The sequence below is a fragment of the Pundamilia nyererei genome, unplaced genomic scaffold (assembly GCF_000239375.1).
Source record: "Pundamilia nyererei isolate P.nyererei 1_Seehausen unplaced genomic scaffold, PunNye1.0 scaffold00201, whole genome shotgun sequence".
Taxonomy (NCBI): domain Eukaryota; kingdom Metazoa; phylum Chordata; class Actinopteri; order Cichliformes; family Cichlidae; genus Pundamilia; species Pundamilia nyererei.
This window is the reverse complement of record NW_005187602.1, coordinates 140,370-160,781: the sequence shown is the minus strand read 5'-3', so window position 1 is coordinate 160,781 and position 20,412 is coordinate 140,370. Positions and strand designations below refer to the sequence as shown.

The 20,412-nt window shown below is 39.8% G+C and overlaps 1 protein-coding gene across 1 annotated transcript in view; it reads left to right on the top strand.

Moving 5' to 3' along the window:
- Nucleotides 1-20,412, top strand: part of LOC102215492 (NT-3 growth factor receptor-like) — an 80,150-nt gene that overhangs the window by 39,919 nt on the left and 19,819 nt on the right. Inside the window, exons 6-13 of the mRNA XM_005747609.1 lie at nucleotides 4,511-4,653; nucleotides 7,431-7,572; nucleotides 11,601-11,713; nucleotides 13,139-13,319; nucleotides 14,693-14,707; nucleotides 15,918-15,932; nucleotides 16,079-16,125; nucleotides 16,570-16,675. Coding sequence (XP_005747666.1) covers nucleotides 4,511-4,653; nucleotides 7,431-7,572; nucleotides 11,601-11,713; nucleotides 13,139-13,319; nucleotides 14,693-14,707; nucleotides 15,918-15,932; nucleotides 16,079-16,125; nucleotides 16,570-16,675 — 762 coding nt within the window. The remainder of the gene's footprint in view (nucleotides 1-4,510; nucleotides 4,654-7,430; nucleotides 7,573-11,600; nucleotides 11,714-13,138; nucleotides 13,320-14,692; nucleotides 14,708-15,917; nucleotides 15,933-16,078; nucleotides 16,126-16,569; nucleotides 16,676-20,412) is intronic.

Below are 20,412 nucleotides of genomic sequence, written 5' to 3'. Positions count from 1 at the left end.
ATGTCCCCCATTACTGATGGAAATCTCACAGTCTAAGAAGGCTAACCTGCCACTTTTCATATCCTCCCTCGTGAATTTGATGTGATATGAACAGAATCAGCTATTGGAGATTTACTTACCTGGATGATTGAGCATCCATCAAGATGCAGCCAGTAAAATGATGGTCAGAGCATTTGTCTTTCTTTCAGTAATGCTGGGCATACGCTGTGTGATTTTTGGCCCATTTTGAGCCGATTTTTCAGTCGTGTGACCGACTTCATCGTGTGTCGTGCATCATGTAGTATACATGGGTAACGAGAAGCGATTAACACCTCACGTCCAGCTCCCGATCATCAATCGTTTGGTCATAAGAAAATCAAACCTGTTTGAAATCTTGTCGGCCTCACAAAATTATCACGACTACAACAACCGTGAAAAGAATTGGATGGACATTGCTGCTCAATCACAGCTGCCTGTTCATAGTTTTTTATTAGCAATTTAGCAAGGTTGATGGTGGTGGTGTGCGTGTCTGTGTGAGTGAAAGACAGAGAGGGAGAGAGAGGGAGAGCGAGCGACAGATTTTCTGCTATAACCTTCATGTTATGGACGCACAGTGTGAGCATCAGAGCCTCGGGCTGTATAGTGTGAGACCCTGCATCGTGATCTACAAACTTCTAACCCCTGCAAGTCAATCGTACAGTTTGAGCAGGAGCTGAATAACGCGACTGAAAAAATCGCACAGTGTTTGCACAGCTTAAGTCTGTCGATGCTACTGAGGTATCCCTGTCAACCTCATAAAATCAGCAGAGAGAAAAACTGAGCACAGCACCTTTAAACAAAAATGGATAAAAGTCACTAGCTTGAGGTTGATGATGATGATTATTGTTGTTGTTTTTATTGTTATTAAAAGATAATAATAATAATAGTAATAATAATAATAGAAATGTTGGCAGAAATGTTTTTTACACACACACAAACATACACCATATATACTAGAAATGCTAGTTGGTTAAATTATTCTTATATCTTCAGTTATCAGTTACCTGTTGGTTCAAAGATCAAAGAAGAAGGCACCTGCCACTGACTGGACCTGCAGCTCCAGCAGATAGCTGTTCTTTTTTTCCCCCCACAGGCACACTCTTACTAAAGTAATCAAGCAAAACACAATCGTCTAAGAATGTGTATCTCTTTGTTCTTCTTTGTTCTGTCTCTCTGTGTTCATATTACCATGGCGCTGTGTTGAGATGCAAGCTGTTGCAGTAGCCCTTATGTTTATGACTTTGCTACTTAAACACATTTTTTTTCTCATTGGGCTTTTTTTCTTTAATTTAGGTTTTTTTTAACACTGGTGAGCAAGACCTGGTATTCTAAGGAGAATAATCTGTCTCCTGTTTCTTCCAGAGGAGACAATGGGCTTGCATGGGTAAAGCTAAGTGATTCGAAAATAAGAGATGTAACCTGTCCATTCCAGCTAACATCATGGGGAATGTGAGTTCCTTGAGCATATCATAGATTAAAGAGGGCTGATTATGACACAGAGGGACTACTGTGAGTTTAGTATGTTGTGCATCATCTAAACATGGCTGAACTCACACATTCCAGATGACAGCATTAGTGACTGAAAACTGGTGCAATCCTGGACATGTTACTATGTGGGCCAGATATTGATCTGGACGGTGTTAGACTGCATTCATAGTACTTCTTATCGGTTATTGTTGGTGTTGTTTACATTGAACCATCAGCTGATGAAGATGCAGCATGTAACATCACTCTTTCCTCCGTAAAATGCCTGCCAGCCCTGAATTCTGGGGTTTTTATTGTTGTCACTGCAATCCCTCTTCTGACCATCTGACCACAATGTAGTCCTGCTGACACCAGGGTATGTTCCTCTTGCTTAACAACACATTGTATCTACAAGAGTTGTTCATGAGGCTGTGAAGACACTGCAGGTCTGCTTTGAGTCTGGAGCCTGGAAAGTACTTTATAATCTGCATGGAGGAGACATTAACAGTTTCCCTTGCTGCATCACAGACTAACAAAATGAACAATAAGCCTTGCATTGCTAGTGACCAAAAGGAACTACTTAATTAAAGGGTTAAATCCAACATCTTCAGGTTCGGGCACAGAGAAGAACTGAGGAGAATGCAGCATGACCAAAGGGTGAGGCAAAGGAAATGCTAGGACCCTAGGAGAGCTGGACAAGGACGTAGAAGGCCCTTAACCAATCAGTAGGACCAGTACCTGCTGCTTTGTGCAAGGAGAAACAGGATGAGCACTGCCAGAGCTACAAAATTACTTCCATCAAGCAACTGATGTGAATATCTTTGACCAAACTATCAGAAACAGAATTAGGAGGGTGGCCTCAGGGCCCAACATCCCCTAGTGGGCCCTGTCCTCACTGCCTGGTACCATGAAGCCCAATGAGCGTTTGCCATTGAGTAATAATAATAATAATAATAATGGATTGGATTTATATAGCGCATTTCAAGGCACCCAAAGCGCTTTACAATACCACTATTCATTCACACACTGGTGGAGGCAAGCTACAGTTGTAGCCACAGCTGCCCTGGGGCAGACTGACAGAAGCGAGGCTGCCATATCGCGCCATCGGCCCCTCTGGCCAACACCAGTAGGCAAGTAGGGTAAAGTGTCTTGCCCAAGGACACAACGACCAGGACAGAGAGCCCAGGGATTGAACCGGCGACCTTCCGGTTACAGATGCGATTCCCAACCCCCTGAGCCACAGTTGCCCAGTACCAGAATTGGCAGCTTCACCTCTGGCATTGTGTGCAGATGAGAGCAGTTTAACCCTGAGCACATGTGACAGATGTGAAAGGGTCTGGAGAAGCTGTGGAGAGCATTATGCTGACGGTAATGTTGTTTAGCATGACTGGTTTGATGGTGGGTCAGTGATGGTAGGAATAGGAGGGACACACAGACCTCTACATGCTAGGCAACGGCATCCTCACTGTATTAGGTGTGAGGTGAGAATATGCTGGAAATTGCTCAAGGATGAAGGAATTGATACCATTGACTGGGCCCACGCTTGCCTGACATAAATCCAATAGAACTCCTTTGGGACATTATGTTTCAGTCCATCCAATCCCACCAGGTTCCATCTGTCCTGGATCTTAGTGATGCCCTGGTCCACACTGAGCTAGGTCAATTTATTTATAATCACATTTAAAAACAAAAAGGGTTAACGAAAGTGTTGTATAAATAAAAGGAATAAAACAGAGCAGGAAAATGCAGAAAAAAACTTAAGACAGACAAGAAAAAAAACATAGTGTCACATTTAAACACAAGGGTGTAAAGATATGGGTGTAAAGATAGGTCTTCAAGTGTTTAAAGGTATTAAGTGTTGGTGAGTTCCTAATTTAAAGAAGCAGACTGTTGCAAATTTTAGGTGCAGCTACAGCAATGACCTGATCTTTTCTATGATTTAGTCTGCTTTTGGAAAACCAGAAGACTCTGATCAGCTGACCCTAAAGTTCTATTAGACGTGCATTGTTAAAATTTTGGAAAGGTGAGAGCGTGCTAATCTATTTAAAGACTTAAAATGACAAAAAATTCTAAAATGTACTGGAGGTCAGTCTAAAGAAGTCAAAAAATCGGAAATATGGTCTTACTCTATTTGCATGCACATGTCAGAGGAGCCCCCTTCAAAATTAGTTGCAAAGAAAAGCAGACCTGACTGATTCCAAAATAAAGGCTGTTGCAGTAATCAAACCTGGATGGAATTAAGGCATGAATTTCTTTCTCGAAGTCAGGAGAGAGAGTCAGAAGGAATTTGTTGCGTACTTGAATTCAGCCCAATGTAGGTTGATCATTTTCATTTCCAACCAATGATGTGACATCCTTTTGTTCCTAACACATTATCAGTCGATATTACTGTAGATATCCAGCAGGGTTTTTTCCTCATTAATATCTGATGTTTTTACAAAGTTTTTTGAACAGTGTATTAGTGATGAGCAGTACAGTAGGAGGTGGATCAAGCACATGTGAACGATTTTGTGAAGTGTTCTTGGAGTAATCATCTGCTTCTGAATGTGAACAGCGCTAGACAACCTAGTGATCTAGTGGTCATTTCAGCAGGAAGAGGATGGCTGCATGGCCTGTGTCTGTGCTGGGACAAGGTGCTGATGTGGTGGGGCAAGTACCTGGACATCCACAGTGACAACTTGGTGAACTTGAAACCTAACACAGTTGGAAGTTTTAGCCATTTTCAAACATTTAAACAAAAAAAATCTCTTTGGGGTGGTATCAGATCAGTTTCCGTTTGAATCTCAGTGGTAGAGCATACCCAGGGTGGAGAGAGCAGTGATTAGAGCAGACTTTAATAGACCTGTAGCTGAAGGGAACAGAGGTGATGAGGAGGTATTAGGTAGGTATGGTGTTACGGAGAGATTGTTCAGATGATGGTGGGTTTTGTGAAAAGGATGGAAACGACTTTGGTGAATACATACTTTAAGAAGGAGGAACATAGGATAACATATTTTTCTCTTTCTCCTTCTCTGTATTCCCTTCTCAGACCTACCAGATATCAGCGTCAGCCACAGCAACCTCACAGTTGTCGAAGGTGATCAAGTAACGGCAATCTGTAATGGCTCTGGTTCACCATTACCTGAAGTGGATTGGCCTGTCACTGGCTTGCACTCCATCAATGCACAAGAGGTAGGGAGGGCATGCACAAATTCACAACTTCACAGAGAACGGACTAATCCTAGGCTTGAAATGACGGCATTCCGTAAATTGATACCAAATGGCAGCAGGACGTTCCTTCATAAATAGCTTTTCTATGTCTTCTTGGTATCATTTATTGACATAATTATTACTAGAAAGAGACCACTGTACTCTTTGGATTTATTTTAAAAGTTAGCTTTAGCTACTGATATGAAGGGGTTAATTAACAAAGCTACAACTAATTGTTGTAGCTCAATCACTTGCCTGTTTTTTATGGGAGTTGATTTTAACAATCATGTAGAAGCTTGAAATAACTGCCTCAAGACTACTTTTAATTTAATATTTGAGTCAACAGGCTGTCCTCAAAATTAAAATAAGCTTACTCACAAGTTTAATCGCATTCTGATCTTGTCCTGGGATAGGACATAAAAACTGATCATATACCAAAAAAACCCTCCTTTTTTAATGACCATTTTTGACAACTTTTAAATTTTCCATAATCAATAGAATCAGGGGTTTAGAGCAAGGGTTCCCCACAGAGAGCCTTCTTCACCAACACATATGCCACCTAACACTGCCCCGTCTACCGAACCAGACCCGGGGCACCCTTTTGGGGGGCTGGTCAGCTCTGTGAAGTTGAGAACGAACCAGCCGTCATAGCCAGCAAGCCCCCCAAAAACTGCCTCACCTCTTTGTTAGTCTTCAGCTGTTCTACCAACCTGTCAGCCGAGGGTGGTAGACCCTGGTCCGAGCAGATTTTATGCTCAGTAATTCTGGCGACTATACTGTATATTAATACAAAAAGGATTACAAATGGAAGCAATGGTTTCTACAATCTTCATTCTCCAGCTTCGACTTTACCTCATTTCAAATAAGTCGCACTAACCCAGTTTTCTGTGCTGTCATCTGCAGCCGCCTGAAATACAATAAGAACTTCATAAACAACTTCCCTGATTTTTTTTTTTTTTTTTGTAGCTGGGATTATGCCCAACTATGATCATGTTCTCATTGTTAGAGATTTTAATATACATGTGTGTTGGCTCGCTGGTCGATGGCAGCAGACCTACTGTGCAGTCTCTCCAAGAAGGCACTGAACAAATTTTTTGTAGACCACTATCTCCAGCAGCCACACCTAACCCCTCAAAAGCCCAGACTGCAACTAACTTGCTGCTGCATCCTGGAGTTGCAGGGCAATCCTCTGCTGCCATCTTGCTGTTTTGGAAAACTGGCGGTGATTTTCCAGAGAGAGGCCCAGGTGGTCCAGGATGGCTTTGCATGCAACAGGGAAGCTCCTTCTCGAAGCTGGTGCCAAGCTTAGGGCAGCCATCTGGTCCTCCCGCAACAAGAGCAGCAATAGCCATAGTGACCACTCCTCTGTAGGCTATTGGCATTCCTCTGTCATGTCCTGTAACAAGTCGAGGAATGTCTGGGGATCATCCTCTGCCCCCATCCGGTGCAACATTTCTCACAGGCCTGGGGAGGGCAGCCGTGAAGAGGACCCAGACTGACCGACCAGCGTCTCCAGGACATTGCATCTGGTGCTCAGCTTAGTACTGCAATTTTTCCATTTATTTAGTGCAGCTACACTCCAAAACTTGTGCTCTTGCTCCCAACAACTTTCCGGCCATCACTTCTCCAGCTTCACCACGCCCACTCTGCAGTGGAGCTGGAGACCACTCACTGCCACATAGTGAGCATCCTCACTGCGTATGATGCTGGATACCATGACTACTCAGATAAAGAAACAAATCAGAGAGGTTTGAGTTGTAGTATAATTCTCAAACGCACTCCTTAAAACAGATAACCCAGTAGCTCGAAAGTGTTTCCCTAATTTAGTAGATATTTATTAAAAATGTTTTGTTACTCTAAGTTTAAAAAAAAAAAAAAAAAACCTTAGTAAAGAAAAGACATCTTACTACTCGTCACTGATAGAGGAAAACTGGAACAAGACCAAGTTTCTTTCTTCAGATTAAGAACTCTGTTGAGCTGTGTGTTTTTAAACTAGCGATGAATTTCTTCATAAATAAAAGTATAACTAACCGCTGAGACCGTTTCTCTTCGATTGGTCTTGCTGAGTATAGTTCATTAATTGCTTCCTCTGTCATATTTAGGCTGTGTGCAGGCAGTATGAGGACCCAAACGCAAACTCACGGGAGAACAGGACTGAACTCAAAATACAGCTTTATTGCTGATGGAAGTTAAGGCGATACAAAATAATATGAAACTAAACTGGGGAGTCATAAAGGAACTGACTCACGAGGAAACACACGGAGGGGCACACAGTCATGAGGGAGAACGCGACACTGAACTGAGGGAGACGCGGACATAAATACTCAGAGGGTTAACGAGGGAAGTAGGAGCACACGGGGAACACAGGTGACACTGATAATTATAACAAGACACGGCAGGAGTAAACAACACTGATGGGAGACTGACAAAGTAAAACAGGAAGTGCACAGAGGTGCAGACAGGAGGGGAGAGAGAGAACAGACATAACGGGCAGGGGAAAACATTGAATGAAACACAAGGAGGGGAAATGAGGGCTCACAGATACACAAGGGGCACACAGGGGGTAATCAAATAAGGAACATTTTAACAGGACAACCTTGGAACCAAGGCATAAATAAAGAAAAATACAAGACGCATGAAAACTGAGAATGCTGGGCCAACATGGCCCAGGACCATGACATCCTCTAAACAATCAATGTTTCTATTGGACCATATTTTTGTTGCTTATGCTTGTTTATTTTATCTTGTTGTCCCTCCAGGCTAGAGTCTACGACAATACTATTCACTCCATCAACATAACCTTGGTCAATGTAAGCAGAGATGACAACAACTTCCTATTAGTATGCACTGCCACCAACATAGTGGGCATGACCAACGCTTCAGTTCAGCTAACTGTTCACTGTAAGTAGACACCACAGACACAACGTTATACACAAAACTGCACTCCATGAAAACTGTGAAAAGTAGCATTATAAATAGTTGTGGAAATGTGAGTTGGCTACTGTATCCATTTTAATCTCTCTTCTTTTAAATATATAAATCTTAGTAAGATGCACTCAAAATTAAAACTCTAGCTTTACTTTACGAGATTGTCTTTGAGATTTCTATGAGGCAGTTAAGTGACTGAAATACTGTGGAAGAGATTAATAATAGTAATAACTAGTTAAAGATGGGAGCTGACAAATTCATTGTTAAAATTTTGACTTTACATCTATTTTTGTTTTAGTTCTATTTTAACTGCCAAATTTTGTAATTGTCTTGAATCAATATTTATAAGTATTAGTATATAGTAGTATATAATATATTAGCGTTATTAGATAGCTGCTTCTTTGTACTTAGGTTAATGTTTGTGCAAATCTTAGAATATTGCAGGGAGAAATTACTGTGGTATCATTTGTCTTCTTTGAGTGCATACTAGTGGTGTTTAAGGTTTATTGCAGCCAAGGGTATGTGCAGAGGGCTAAATAATGTCACACAGTGACTAATATGTTGCAGCTGTGTTTGAGATTGTAGGGTAGGCCTTGGATTGTAAAGGACTGAAGCGGCTGCAAGAATATTATAGCAATAAAGGTCTATGCACAACAGACATGTAAAATCAGTGGACATATTTTATGTGTTAAAACTAGTTTTCAGACTCAGCTATTCTTAATGCAGCTGTTTACACCAACCGTGTAACTGGCGGAATTTATGTTTTCAAACCAAGCTCGATTCTTTTTACATTTTCAGAACCAGTACTGATAAAAAAAAAATGATTTGGGAAATAGTAGAGTAATCCTATTTAATCTCAGACCCACAGCTACAGTAGATGCTGCTCTGGGTCAGTGGGCACTCTAAAAGGATTTCACTGCCTCCTTAGATGTGGTCCCAACTCTGCCAGCAAGAGCTCAAACTGTCCCACTGACATCCTGAAATATGTATAAAAGCCATTATACAGCTTTAACTCCTGGATCAAACCAGTCTCCCTGCTGCTGCTTCTCCTCAGAATTGGATGGAACGGAATCTCAGTTTCTTACATTTCTTGTTTGGAAACATCACGGCCAGCTCATGATCACTACATGTTGACTTCATTTTCTTACAGTGTGGTTTTGTTTTCTGCCAGTCCAGAAGTGGCACTTCTGGATGGATGCAAACTGCATTTCGTTGCCTTGTACTTGTGACATGTGCAATGACAATAAGGTTGAATTCTATTCTATTCTATTCTTGGTACCTAGTCCCACACTAAGTGTTGTAGAGGCTGTGTTCAACTGCCGAAAGACCATTTTGTTTTTGTGATGTATACTATAACTATTTTGGTTATTTTTTATTTCTATTATTATTTAGCAGTGTTTAAAGTGGGAACTGGCAGGTGGAGAAACCGAGTTCAGGGTTAACAATGCAGTAATACAGGGGGATGACTCACCTGGAAATAAGTTGCATAATTATTTTTTTAAGCTGCAGTAGATTTTTTCCCTCATCTGTATCAACAGCAGGTTATTGTAGTATATTGATCTGGACCAGTCTGAATAACCCCATGAGGGGGCAGCAAATGCAAAGCAACCAATAAGCTGTCTCCCAGCATAGTGTGGGGGCTTTTTTGGCAGGGGTCATGCACTGGGTCATCCTCCCTTTGATCAAGACAGCTGTGTGATTCCAGTCTAAACATCTGTGTAATGCTATTCTTAGTAACCATTAATACAGAGATCTATATATTTATCAAATTTCCTGACTTGCTTGGGCTCATTCTGCTGAGCTGCCCGGGACCTCTGACCATATAGTTTTTATTTTGTATGTATTCATTTTTTTAAATTAATTTTTGTATTGCTCCAATTTCCAGGTATTTTCAGGTATTTAGGGATTACCCACAATATTTCACCCATTTACTGGGGTAGCTATAGTCTAATCTAGTCTACATGCAAAAGTGTCCTTGGGCAAGATACTAACCCCAAGTTGCTCTCCAATGCATCCATTAATGTGTTAATATGTGTATTAATCTGTGTGAATGAATAAAAAGAAGTGCTTGTATGAATCGGAGAATGAGGTATGTTCTATAAAACACTTCGATTACTCAGGTAGAGAAGAAAAGCTTTAGGACAAGGACACGCCCTAGAGATGAAAAGGAATACAGAAATGAGACTGACTTCAGGACAGGACAGACTGGACACAAAGGGGAATTAACACAGTTAAACAAGGAACTAGAAACAAAACACAGAGGCACTAGCAAGAGCTATACTCAAGACTAAATAATGCAGAACTAAATTTAAAAGCAACAAATTATGAGCCCAAAACAAAAACTCAAAATACTTGGTAGAAACCCGGGGACATGACCAGTCCATTTACCATTACCACACAAGCTTTTTTTTTTCTTTTTCTTTTTTTAAATGTGTTCATTACAGCTTTAAATATCTATATACAATCATCCATTTATGTATAATGATATTTGTTGTTATTTTTATCATTATTATTGTTATTATTATAATAAACTTTGTTTAACTCGGAAGTCCCACTGACATTAAAACCCGTTTTAATGGAGACCTGTCCAAGGTAACAGCTATATAAACTCAGTACATCTAGAAAAACATCATCTAATATTATCACCTTTTGAGACATCTCCACTGTGTTCCTGATGATGTATAAATTCAGCACTAGATGTAAGCATGTTTAAGTTCAAGTTCATCCCATACACAAGCATAGTTACTGTCACGGTCCGGGGCAGCGGCCGTGTGGAGAGTGGAAGGAGGACCCAAAACGCAGCGCTTATTCAGGTGTGAGGGTGATTTATTGATAATATCAAACACAAAGTGGAGATGGCAAACAGAACTAAGGACGAACTAAACTGGGATGAACTACACAGAGGAGTGGCAAACCTGAACATGAAGGGAGAACAGCAGGGAGAGCACGCAGAGGATTACACCAGGTATGAACACAGGGTATGTACACAGACGACGCGACGAGGAGCAGAGGAAAACACACACCATAAGTACACAGAGAGACACTGGGAAATCACACACAGGTGGGGGACACAGCTGGACCTGGTTAACCTGACGAGACAGGGGAACACTGACACCAGGGACCAATAGAGGGAGCACAAACCCAAAACCCAGTATCTAAAATCCCAAAACACAAACCATCCCAAAACAGCCATGAATAATAATGAAAGTAATAACAATAAAGAACACAAACACAAAGTCACTCAGTCATGGCCGCAGGACCATGACAGTTACACACAAAGGGATCCATGAGGAGGAGCATAGAGGATTATTATTGGTACTAAAACAGAAAATGTTACAAAGGTAAACTGGTTTATGTAATTTACTCAGTATTAGTTTATAGAAAAAATTATACCAGCTATGGCCAACTGACCAAATCATAAAGAACATGTAATGAACATGAGTCGAGTCTGGCTGTGGAACTTGCTGCACTGTCTATCTGCTATCTTGGTGTTGTTAAAGGCAAAATTATTTAAAATACCTATAAAAATAATTTCATACTTGAAGTTTTGTCCACATGCAAATACCCTTTAAATTTGTCCTGATGTGTAGTTTGCTTTGATGAGACTTTCTGGAGGCTGATGGTGAAGTGGGATTTAATTTCTGACACAAGCAGATCAGGTGGTAGAAAGAGTAGAAATACTTCTGTCATTTTGTTGCTTTCTACAAGACAGCCAAAATCATTCAGTTTTTCTCAATCTTTTTTTTAAAACTGCTACTTTAAAACCTTAAAAACCTTAAACCTGAAAGGAAATCCAATGCAATTTCTGAAGTGCACATTTCAGTGTTTTAAGGTTTTTTGACAGTAAAAACGATCAAGTTTATATGGGAAACACAAAAGTAGTTTACTTCTTTCTTTGGTTTAATTTTAACTTAGGCAGGTGAGTACCTGTTAACATGTGCTATACAAGTGCAGATTGTTTACATTTTTTTCTTTATTCTTTGTCCTCTTTGTCTCTTAAGTTCCTCCCACCATTATTAGGCTGAAGGAGCCAGAACGCCGCCATGACACGTGCATTGAGTTTACCGTTCGTGGTTCACCCCACCCAGTCTTACGATGGTTCTATCAAGATAAGGTATATTTTTAATTTCATGCTCGTAAATCTATTGTGCACTATTTTTTTTAAATTTTGTTTGATGAAAATGTGTTGTGTACTTGTTACTCTCTGTAAAAGGAAATGTCATTTATGAAAAAACTGAATTTCTGTGCTCATCAAAAAAGCGGTTACATTTACAGCCCCTTGGTTAGTATTTACTCAGTACATTGTAGTAAATTGTTGGGTAAATGCCACTGGGAAGAGGTAAATATAAAAATAAAAAAAAGACATACTCATCAACTCTAATACAAGTACTGCGAGGTTGTGACTGGTTTAGGTTGAAAGTAACTCAGCAACCATTTATTAGAAACATATTGTCTGTAAAGCTTCAATTCCACTTACAATTGTAGTTATCCAAGGTTTATTTTGGTAATTCTAATAACCTTACTATGGATTATATAAAGTTGAAAATAGTCCTTTCAAATTTTAGTTTTTTGGTTTGTTTCATGTACCATAGAAATGCTAAATTTGTTTTTTGTAATCCTAAATGGGGATGAGATAGGATTAGAACTGAGCATATGAGTGGGACAGTTCAGGTTTTGAGGCAAGACTGAAATAGTTTGGATATGTGCAGATGAGGGGTACAGGGAACTTTCATGGATTAAGTGGAGGAGGACAAGCAGAGGGTTGGTGTGACAGAGGAGGATTCTAGAAATAAGAAGAGATGGAGGCAGTTGATCTGCTGTGACTTCTAAAGGGAGCAGCTGACAGAAGAAGAAAAGTTATTTCTGATTAAATATTCATATTTCCTGTGGCACCCCTCAGACTTGTTGCTGTTTCCCCAAGTGACAAGTCCTTTGAAAGATCCTGGAAACAACTGTGCTAGTATGTATGTGGCATTGCAGTTAGAGTTTAAAAACAGGAGGTGACTGACACTAAGCATAAAAATACAATTTGGGTCCACTGAATCGTAATGCAATATGAATTAGCAAATGCTAGATATGTTGCTCTATTTGCAGGAGAAAAGGTTTGTTTAACAGTCCAAATGTTACACAGAAGCTACCATAACTGTTTCCATGTCATTTTCTTCACATCATTACCTCAAAACAGCCAAAAGGGCAATGTTTGGAACATAGGGGAAGATGAATTTCAATTAATATCAAATATCTTCCATTGTTATCAGCTTATTAATATATTTTATTTAGACTTCTATCTAGCTTTATCATTACATTTCTGAGGGACTACTATTTGCTGTTTGGTTTAAGAAAAAACCTGCTTTGTTAACTACCAACAATAACTACTAGGGTTTTAGAAAAAAATATTAAACTTACTTTTAAAGTAAAGGTTTCTACAAAGTCTTAGAAGAAATGTTACAGAGCTCTGTATACTGTATCATGCACATAAGTTTTCAGGGCTGTAGCTGATCTCTTTCACATCAATCCTTGTCATTTTTTCACAATGTAGGAAATTTCCCACACTGAGTATGTGCGGCCTGACATGGATATTTACCTGGACTACATAGAGGGATGCCTAACCTTTAAAAACCCAACACACCACAATAATGGCAATTATACTCTGGAGGCCAGAAACTACCTGGGCATAGCCACCAGTACTGTGTATGGGCACTTCCTGGAAAAGCCTTTTGGTAAGTTCAATCATTTAGAGTTATACTAAAGTAAATCAAAAGCTTTGCCTTCACCCCAGCTGTGTCTTCACCACAGCACCTGCATCGCTGTCGGCACTACATCAATCTGTCAGTCACCTGCTCCAGTTTCCCCTTACTTTTGAACAAGACTCAGAGAAAGGGCAGTACATTTTGAGTGGGCACTCCATCCTTTTCTGATTGAAAGCCGTAGCTTTGAATGTCGAGTTCCTAATTCTTTTTCCTGCCAGTTCAGATGAGCTGCAAACCATCTTAGTATTGGCTGGAAGTCAAACCACGGTTCTCCGTCTGGGAATCCGATAGTTTGCATTGTTTCCTCTGAATCCGAGGTTTAACTAATTGCATCCAGTCCAATACCCTGGCATAGATCTACCTAGGGAGGCTGAGGAATGGGATCCTCTTGTAGCTGGAGCACATTTTCCAGTCCCTTTCTTAAAAGGTTTAAATGTCATCCATTTCTGCCAGTCCAGAGAGAAATCTACATGCATCATTGCAGATGTGTTCCATGCCATTTCTATTTTATCAAAATCTTTCACAAACTAGAACAAGAAGAATGTTTATCCTGTAAAAGTTACGCAACCTTTTTGGGCTACAGCACCATAGGGTCCCACTCTTGCAAGTGCCCCCTGTTAAAGTGAACATGGAAGTTTCAAATGTATCAGTTGTCTGAATCAAGGAAAAATCTTTACTCTTGAACATGACCCTGAATTATTAGTCTGCATGGTGATCGAATGTTAAACAATGGCAATAATGAAACTCAAAAACTGCTTTGCCACATTAAAAGTAATATTCAAACAAACAAAACATGAAATGTTCCCGGTCTAATTTAGCCTTGTACCACAAGGAACCACTGCATTATTCTGCTGCTTTCAAGCTCAGTTTTCAGTTTTGTTTAGAACCTTTGCAGGAAAAAGTAAAAAAAAAAAACAAAACAACAAGTTTCTGCTAAAGGGACATTTTAGTTCCCTGTGCTTTATCAGAGATTCCGATCAAGCACACTGTCATGATTTAGCATTCGGTTTGACTCAGTGTCACAGTTTTCTTATAAAACAAAACATGCTCTAATCATCGCCCTGTGTTAGTACTGGATGTAGATGTGAAATAATGCTTATATTTAGCCTAAGTGTAAATTAGATGCGGAGAAATTAGAAAAGTCATACAGGATATGATAAGCTTCTTAGTAATGTTATTTATTTCCATATTTTTCACATTTTCAGTTTTAAGTCATTTTCAGTCATTTACACCTGCTTTCTTTGAAGTGATGCCGTAGGTTGTTTGATCAGATTCCTTTGTAGAGTGTGCCTTACAGAGGATCTTTTCCAATCATCACTTTTTCTCTTCTCTTTCTTTTATAGATGATTATGATTATGGTGAGTTTTATTATCCATCAATACATTATCAGAATCAGAATACTTTATTGATCACTAGGGGAAATTATGTAGTTTTCCATTTCATTTGTTTTCCTTTAAAAAAAACAAACAAACAATACAATGAAAAGCCCAACAATCATTTGACCCCACTATGAGCAAGCACTTTAGTGATGGTGGGAAAGAAAAACTCCCTTATAACAGGAAGAAACCTTCAGCAGAATCAGGCTTACAGAACTGGCAGCCATCTGCCGTGTGAGGGGAGGAAGACAGGACAAAGACACACTGTGGAAAAGAGTCAGGGATTATTAATAAATAATAATCATTGAATTCAGAGAGGTGCATAAACACAAAGTGAGTGAAAAAGCTGAAACACTCAAGGCATCATCAGCCTAGAGCTATTGCAGCTGAGGATTCAGGGTCAAGCCCTAACTAATTCCTTACTAACGCTAATAACATTTACAATAATAGATTACAGATTATTTGGGAATAAATTTCATTGCAGTAAATGTCTTTCTGAAAGTGGTCTAACTCAATTTAAGGATATAATTCCCTCACTGTCAACTTGAGTGTCATGTGCTAACACAATACAGAACAGCTTCCTGAACTCGACTCCCACAGAGGTAAATTATATTACTAATAGTTTTACATCTTCACTGTGTAAGACTCCATACTGTGGTTCCTCTGGGAAACTCTACCAGTACTTGAATCATTGGTATAACTCTTAAACACACACCTTAGATCAAATAACTCATATGCTGAAGATGAAGTGGTGCTTGTTTATGTAATTACAGACCCCTCTTCACACACCAAGGTTTAATATGGAGTAATGCAGGCCGTGGCAGATAGTTGCTCCTCCAATGAGCCTGGTTCTGTTTGAGGTTTCTTCCTGATAAAGGGGATGTTTTCCTTCCCAATGTCACCAAAGTGCTTGTTCATAGGGGTTCATAGGGTTTTCCTCTGTTTTCTCTGTATTATTGTAGGGTTCCTTATCTTACAATAAAAAGCCCCATGAGGAAATTACTGTTGTGATTTAGCAGTATACAAATAAAACTGAATTGAGTTGAATTGTTGCATGTATTATTTTTTGTTGTTTTGTCTAACATTACGAAAAAAAACATTCAACAAACGAAACTGTTCAGCAGCAGAAATCATATCAAGCAAAACTGCAAGAATTTGTTAATAATGTGTGATTTCTTTCTTTTTCTTAAAGGACCCACAGAGAAAGGTGAGTGGAATAAGATGCCACCGCCTAAAACGAGTCAGTTATGTTGCCCCAAACACTAACCAGCTACACCCAACAACTAAGAGATGCACCTGTACTTTACCTCTGCCTGGCAAAACAAACTAACATTTTTTGTGTTTTTCTTACAGTAATTCCAACTGCAGAGACTCACATACCGGAGGAAGATACTTTTGGGGTAAGAGAAACTGCTGCCTACAGTGCAGTTTTTAGACCCCTTCCCAGGCATCTCAACTGCCATTCACATCTTGCATCAGGTGATTTCAGTGGGTCAAATAATAGGGTGAGCTAAGGTCTCCCAATCGTTTCACCCGAAACCTCTGCTGATAATGACCCACAGCTTTTTTCACACCTTGGCATGTGGTGAGGCCCATGATTGATAGTGGGCTGACGACCCTCATATCTAGGGATTAAATACTTGGGATTCTTCACCATTTGGTTTTAGAACTTAAAAATCTTACTAGTTCAAAGATTACTGCCTGCTGAAGACAGTATTTTGTGATGTTTGTGGGTCTAAAGATACTGAGTCCTCGCTCCTGAAAATACTTTAGAAGTCAGGTACTTTCAATTCAATGCCGTGAAACTGTGTGACTGTGACGTTTAGACTTCATGTGATTTACAGGTATCCATAGCAGTGGGCCTGGCAGGATTTGCCCTAAGTTTAATGCTGGTGGTTCTCTTTCTTCTCATCAACAAGTATGGTGGACGATCCAAGTTTGGCATGAAAGGTAAGAGCGAATGTATTTTTAGTCTTTCTGCTCTGTCTTTGATCTGGAATAAAAATCACATGTGTGACTTGTATGAAGGTGGGCAGCAGAAAGAGGAGCTCACAGTGCTGATTGTAGTCGTTCTAAATCTGCACTATAGAAATAAAATTGAACTGAATCCTTAGAAGGAAATATTAAAAGTGTGAAATCTGCTTTGCTCGTTTTTTCATTGTGTGCACACACTCATATGAGTATATAGTGTGGTGGGCTGCAGAAAATTGCAGATAATATTTGTGACATACTAAACATGGTACTATACTATGCAAGCAATACAAGTGCAATCAAGACCAAATGGAGGAACAATGGAAGAACACATAGGAGACAACAAAGTGCCAAAAAAACAGTTTGACTGTTTGGCCAGTCTGGGCGTTTTTTCACCTTTGACCTCTACAGCATCTTTCTTTTCCCTCTTTGTCACTTGATGCATGCTGGGATGAAATCATTTTTTTGGTTGGATAAGACTTTTATTTTATATTATTTACTGACTAGTAAGGAACAACCAGCACAGCATTCTGTTGAAATCTATATGAACTGATTATGATAACATATTGCAAGACTAAGCGATACGTTGTGTTGTATGTTATTTGATTAGCTATACTGCTGATGGCAAAGATATTGGGATTTTTAGCTTGCTAAATGTCACAAGTGTGTACAAAAGCAGTACAATTCCTTGGAAATATTGGGAAACAGATGTTTCCATACATAATTTATTCTCCCTATTGTTATTCTGAGAAGCAATTAGAAACGTGCTCTGTATTATTGTAGGGTCTATACCTAACAATGTAAAGTACCTTCAAGCAACTGTTGCTCTGATTTGGCGCTATGTAAATAAAACTGAATTGAATTGAAATCAAAATGTTACATTGAAAATAAATGGGGAGACACTAGTGGTGAAAACTTGACTATAAAAAAATCAACAAAGAGAAGCATGCTACTGGCATGCAGTATGGGTGGAACGGGTACACTGAGTAGCATGTGGTCTTTGCCGTGCAGTAGTACACACTCCTAGCTGAGTGTCTGCAGCAGAACAGAGGTTTAAAGCTACAGCATGTCAACTCACACACTGCCATCATGAGGTGGTATCTAGAGGTGGGTGTTTGCACACATCAAATCTAGAAATAGTGAAAGTAAACTGTCCACAGAATGCTCATGTTTACCAGCCTGACTCATATCAGTGGATTCAAAAGGGATTAGAGTGGGAAAAGGTCCAGGCATGATGAGTCAAGCTTGGATTTTTCTCAGCTTCACATTGTCACTCTGTTTGGTTGGAGAGTTTATGTGCTTCCGTTCAAACCAAATTTTCTTTTTAGTGTCTTGATGAGAATTAAAGTTACTAGACAATTTTTATTTCTTCTGTGCACCAACACAATCCATAAATCGAACAATTGAGATGTGATTGAAGTGCAGATTTTACATTTTTAATTTAAAGGGTTTCACAAAGGTGTAAAAGAGAGAGGCAACAAAAGCCCAATTAGATGAATGTTTTCTATCCTGAAACTGCTGTCAGGCAGCTTTTTCTGAAGAGAAACTGACAAAAAAATGGTGTTTCACCTTGCAGAAGGCACAATCACTTTGTGACTTGTGTGTAGGTTCATTCTTAATAAAACTAAAGGCTGTTAAATATTGGAGTTGCAAAGATACCCTGTGCTCTCTGAGGTAAAATGAGTTGAAGTACTTAAGGTGATGATGTTCTTACACAAATGAGAAACCCCATAGTTGCAGTTATTATGATAATTACTAGCTTTGACAGTATGCACACAGGTCAGAGCTCAGTGATGGGTGACCATTAACTGTGATACTTATTGGGACAATTTCTCATCAACAGAGAAATACTGAGTGTATCACTTCATCTTCACATTGCTGTACTGCAGTGTAGTTAGATTACAGTTGTTTCGTAGTCTCCACAGAGAGATTGAAAATTTCAAGAATATTGTGCTTCTCCAACATTCCTTAATTGTGTCTCAAACTTTTGGGCACATATTTTGGCAATGAAAGGAAGTTTGGAAATGGGCCTGTAGGTTTTCTTCAGTGGTGTGTCAATGTTTGTTTTTCAGTGGTGGTTGGATAAACCCGTTTAAAGCATCTGGCGACACAACCTGAACGCAAAGAGCAATATATCAGAGTGACTACAGAGGACTGAGGTTTCACTTTGGTCAATATTTCAGATATATCTTCTAAGTCATTTTAAGACCTCATAGGGGTCTTCAAAAGACCCCTATGAGTAGAACATTGAGGGAACAGTTTACCCTGCTTGGGATAGGATTACCAGGGCTCCCAACCATGGAGCCAGGCCCGGGGAGGGCATACGTCTGGCGGCCAGGCCTTAGTCCATTGGGCCCGGCCAGGTACAACCTGAAAAAGTGACATGAGCTCATCCTCCTGTAGGCCCACCACCCACAGCAGATGCCGTAGGGTTTGGGTGTAATGTGTGTCGGGAGGCAGCCAGGAGCAGGGGCCCTGGCAGACTGATAACCGACTACCAAAACTAATGGGACATGGAATGTTACCTCCCAGGTGGGGAAGGAGTCTGAGTTAGTGCCTGAGGTTGAGAAGTATTGGCTAGATATAGTGGGGCTCACCTCAACACATGGCTTGGGCTCTCAAACCAGTCTCTTGGAGAGGGGCTGGACTCTGTCTCAGTCTGGAGTTGCCCATGGAGAGAGGTGGTGAGCTGTGGTGGGTATCCTAGTATCAACCCAGTTTCTTGCCTGTACATTTGGGTTTCTCCCAGTGGATGAGCAGGTTTGTTTCCTGCACCTTCAGGTTGGGGAACGGGTCCTGACTGTTGTCTGCGCTTATGCGTTTTATGGCAAATTCCCTAAAACTGTGGATGGATTCAGAGATCCAAGGAGTGCTGGCTTGACTAAAGTGGCACTTTGCTAGTATATTTAAACACAGTGAAAGCAGCACACACTTCCATATCATCACAAAGATATTTCTAGCAAAAAGTTCTCCAAATTTTCTCCACCAGTAATGTGTCAAGAGTACTTGGTATGTGCAATAGGCAAGCTGTCAAGGCTAAAAAACAAACCATCAAATAAAAGACATTATAATCACTAATAAAAATGTCCAGGCCAAGTGACAGAATCATAGTTGGTTGGCTGGGCCAGCTCTGTGTTTACCGAGTCACATGTTGAATAAAATGAAAAGATTCTAGAAGATTATGAAAGTCAGAAGCTATGGAGCACAAGCTGTAATCAACATGAAAATTTAAACTCCCCAACAGAATGATTCTTTCCAACTTAATGGAGGACAATAAGAAATCACCAAAATACACTAAGAAACTCACAGCTGATCCTGATGGTCTACAGATTAAAATGACATAGAAAGGATGAATCCAACCAATCGTCATCATCTGTATCTCAAAGAATTTAAAAGAAGAATTATTCAACATTTGACAAAAAAAATTTGCTAAAAATTACAGCCAGAAATGGCAAACAGCATTAATAATTTCGTAACTAATTGTTACAAAGCATAATTAATTGTATCTAATTGATATAGATTATGAAAAGAGATTGTTAGGAGAGTAAATTCAATTCAATTTTATTTATATAGCGCCAAATCACAACAAAAGTCGCCTCAAGGCGCATCATAGATACAAAGAAAAACCCAACAATCATATGACCCCCTATGAGCAAGCACTTTGGCGACAGTGGGAAGGAAAAACTCCCTTTTAACAGGAAGAAACCTCCGGCAGA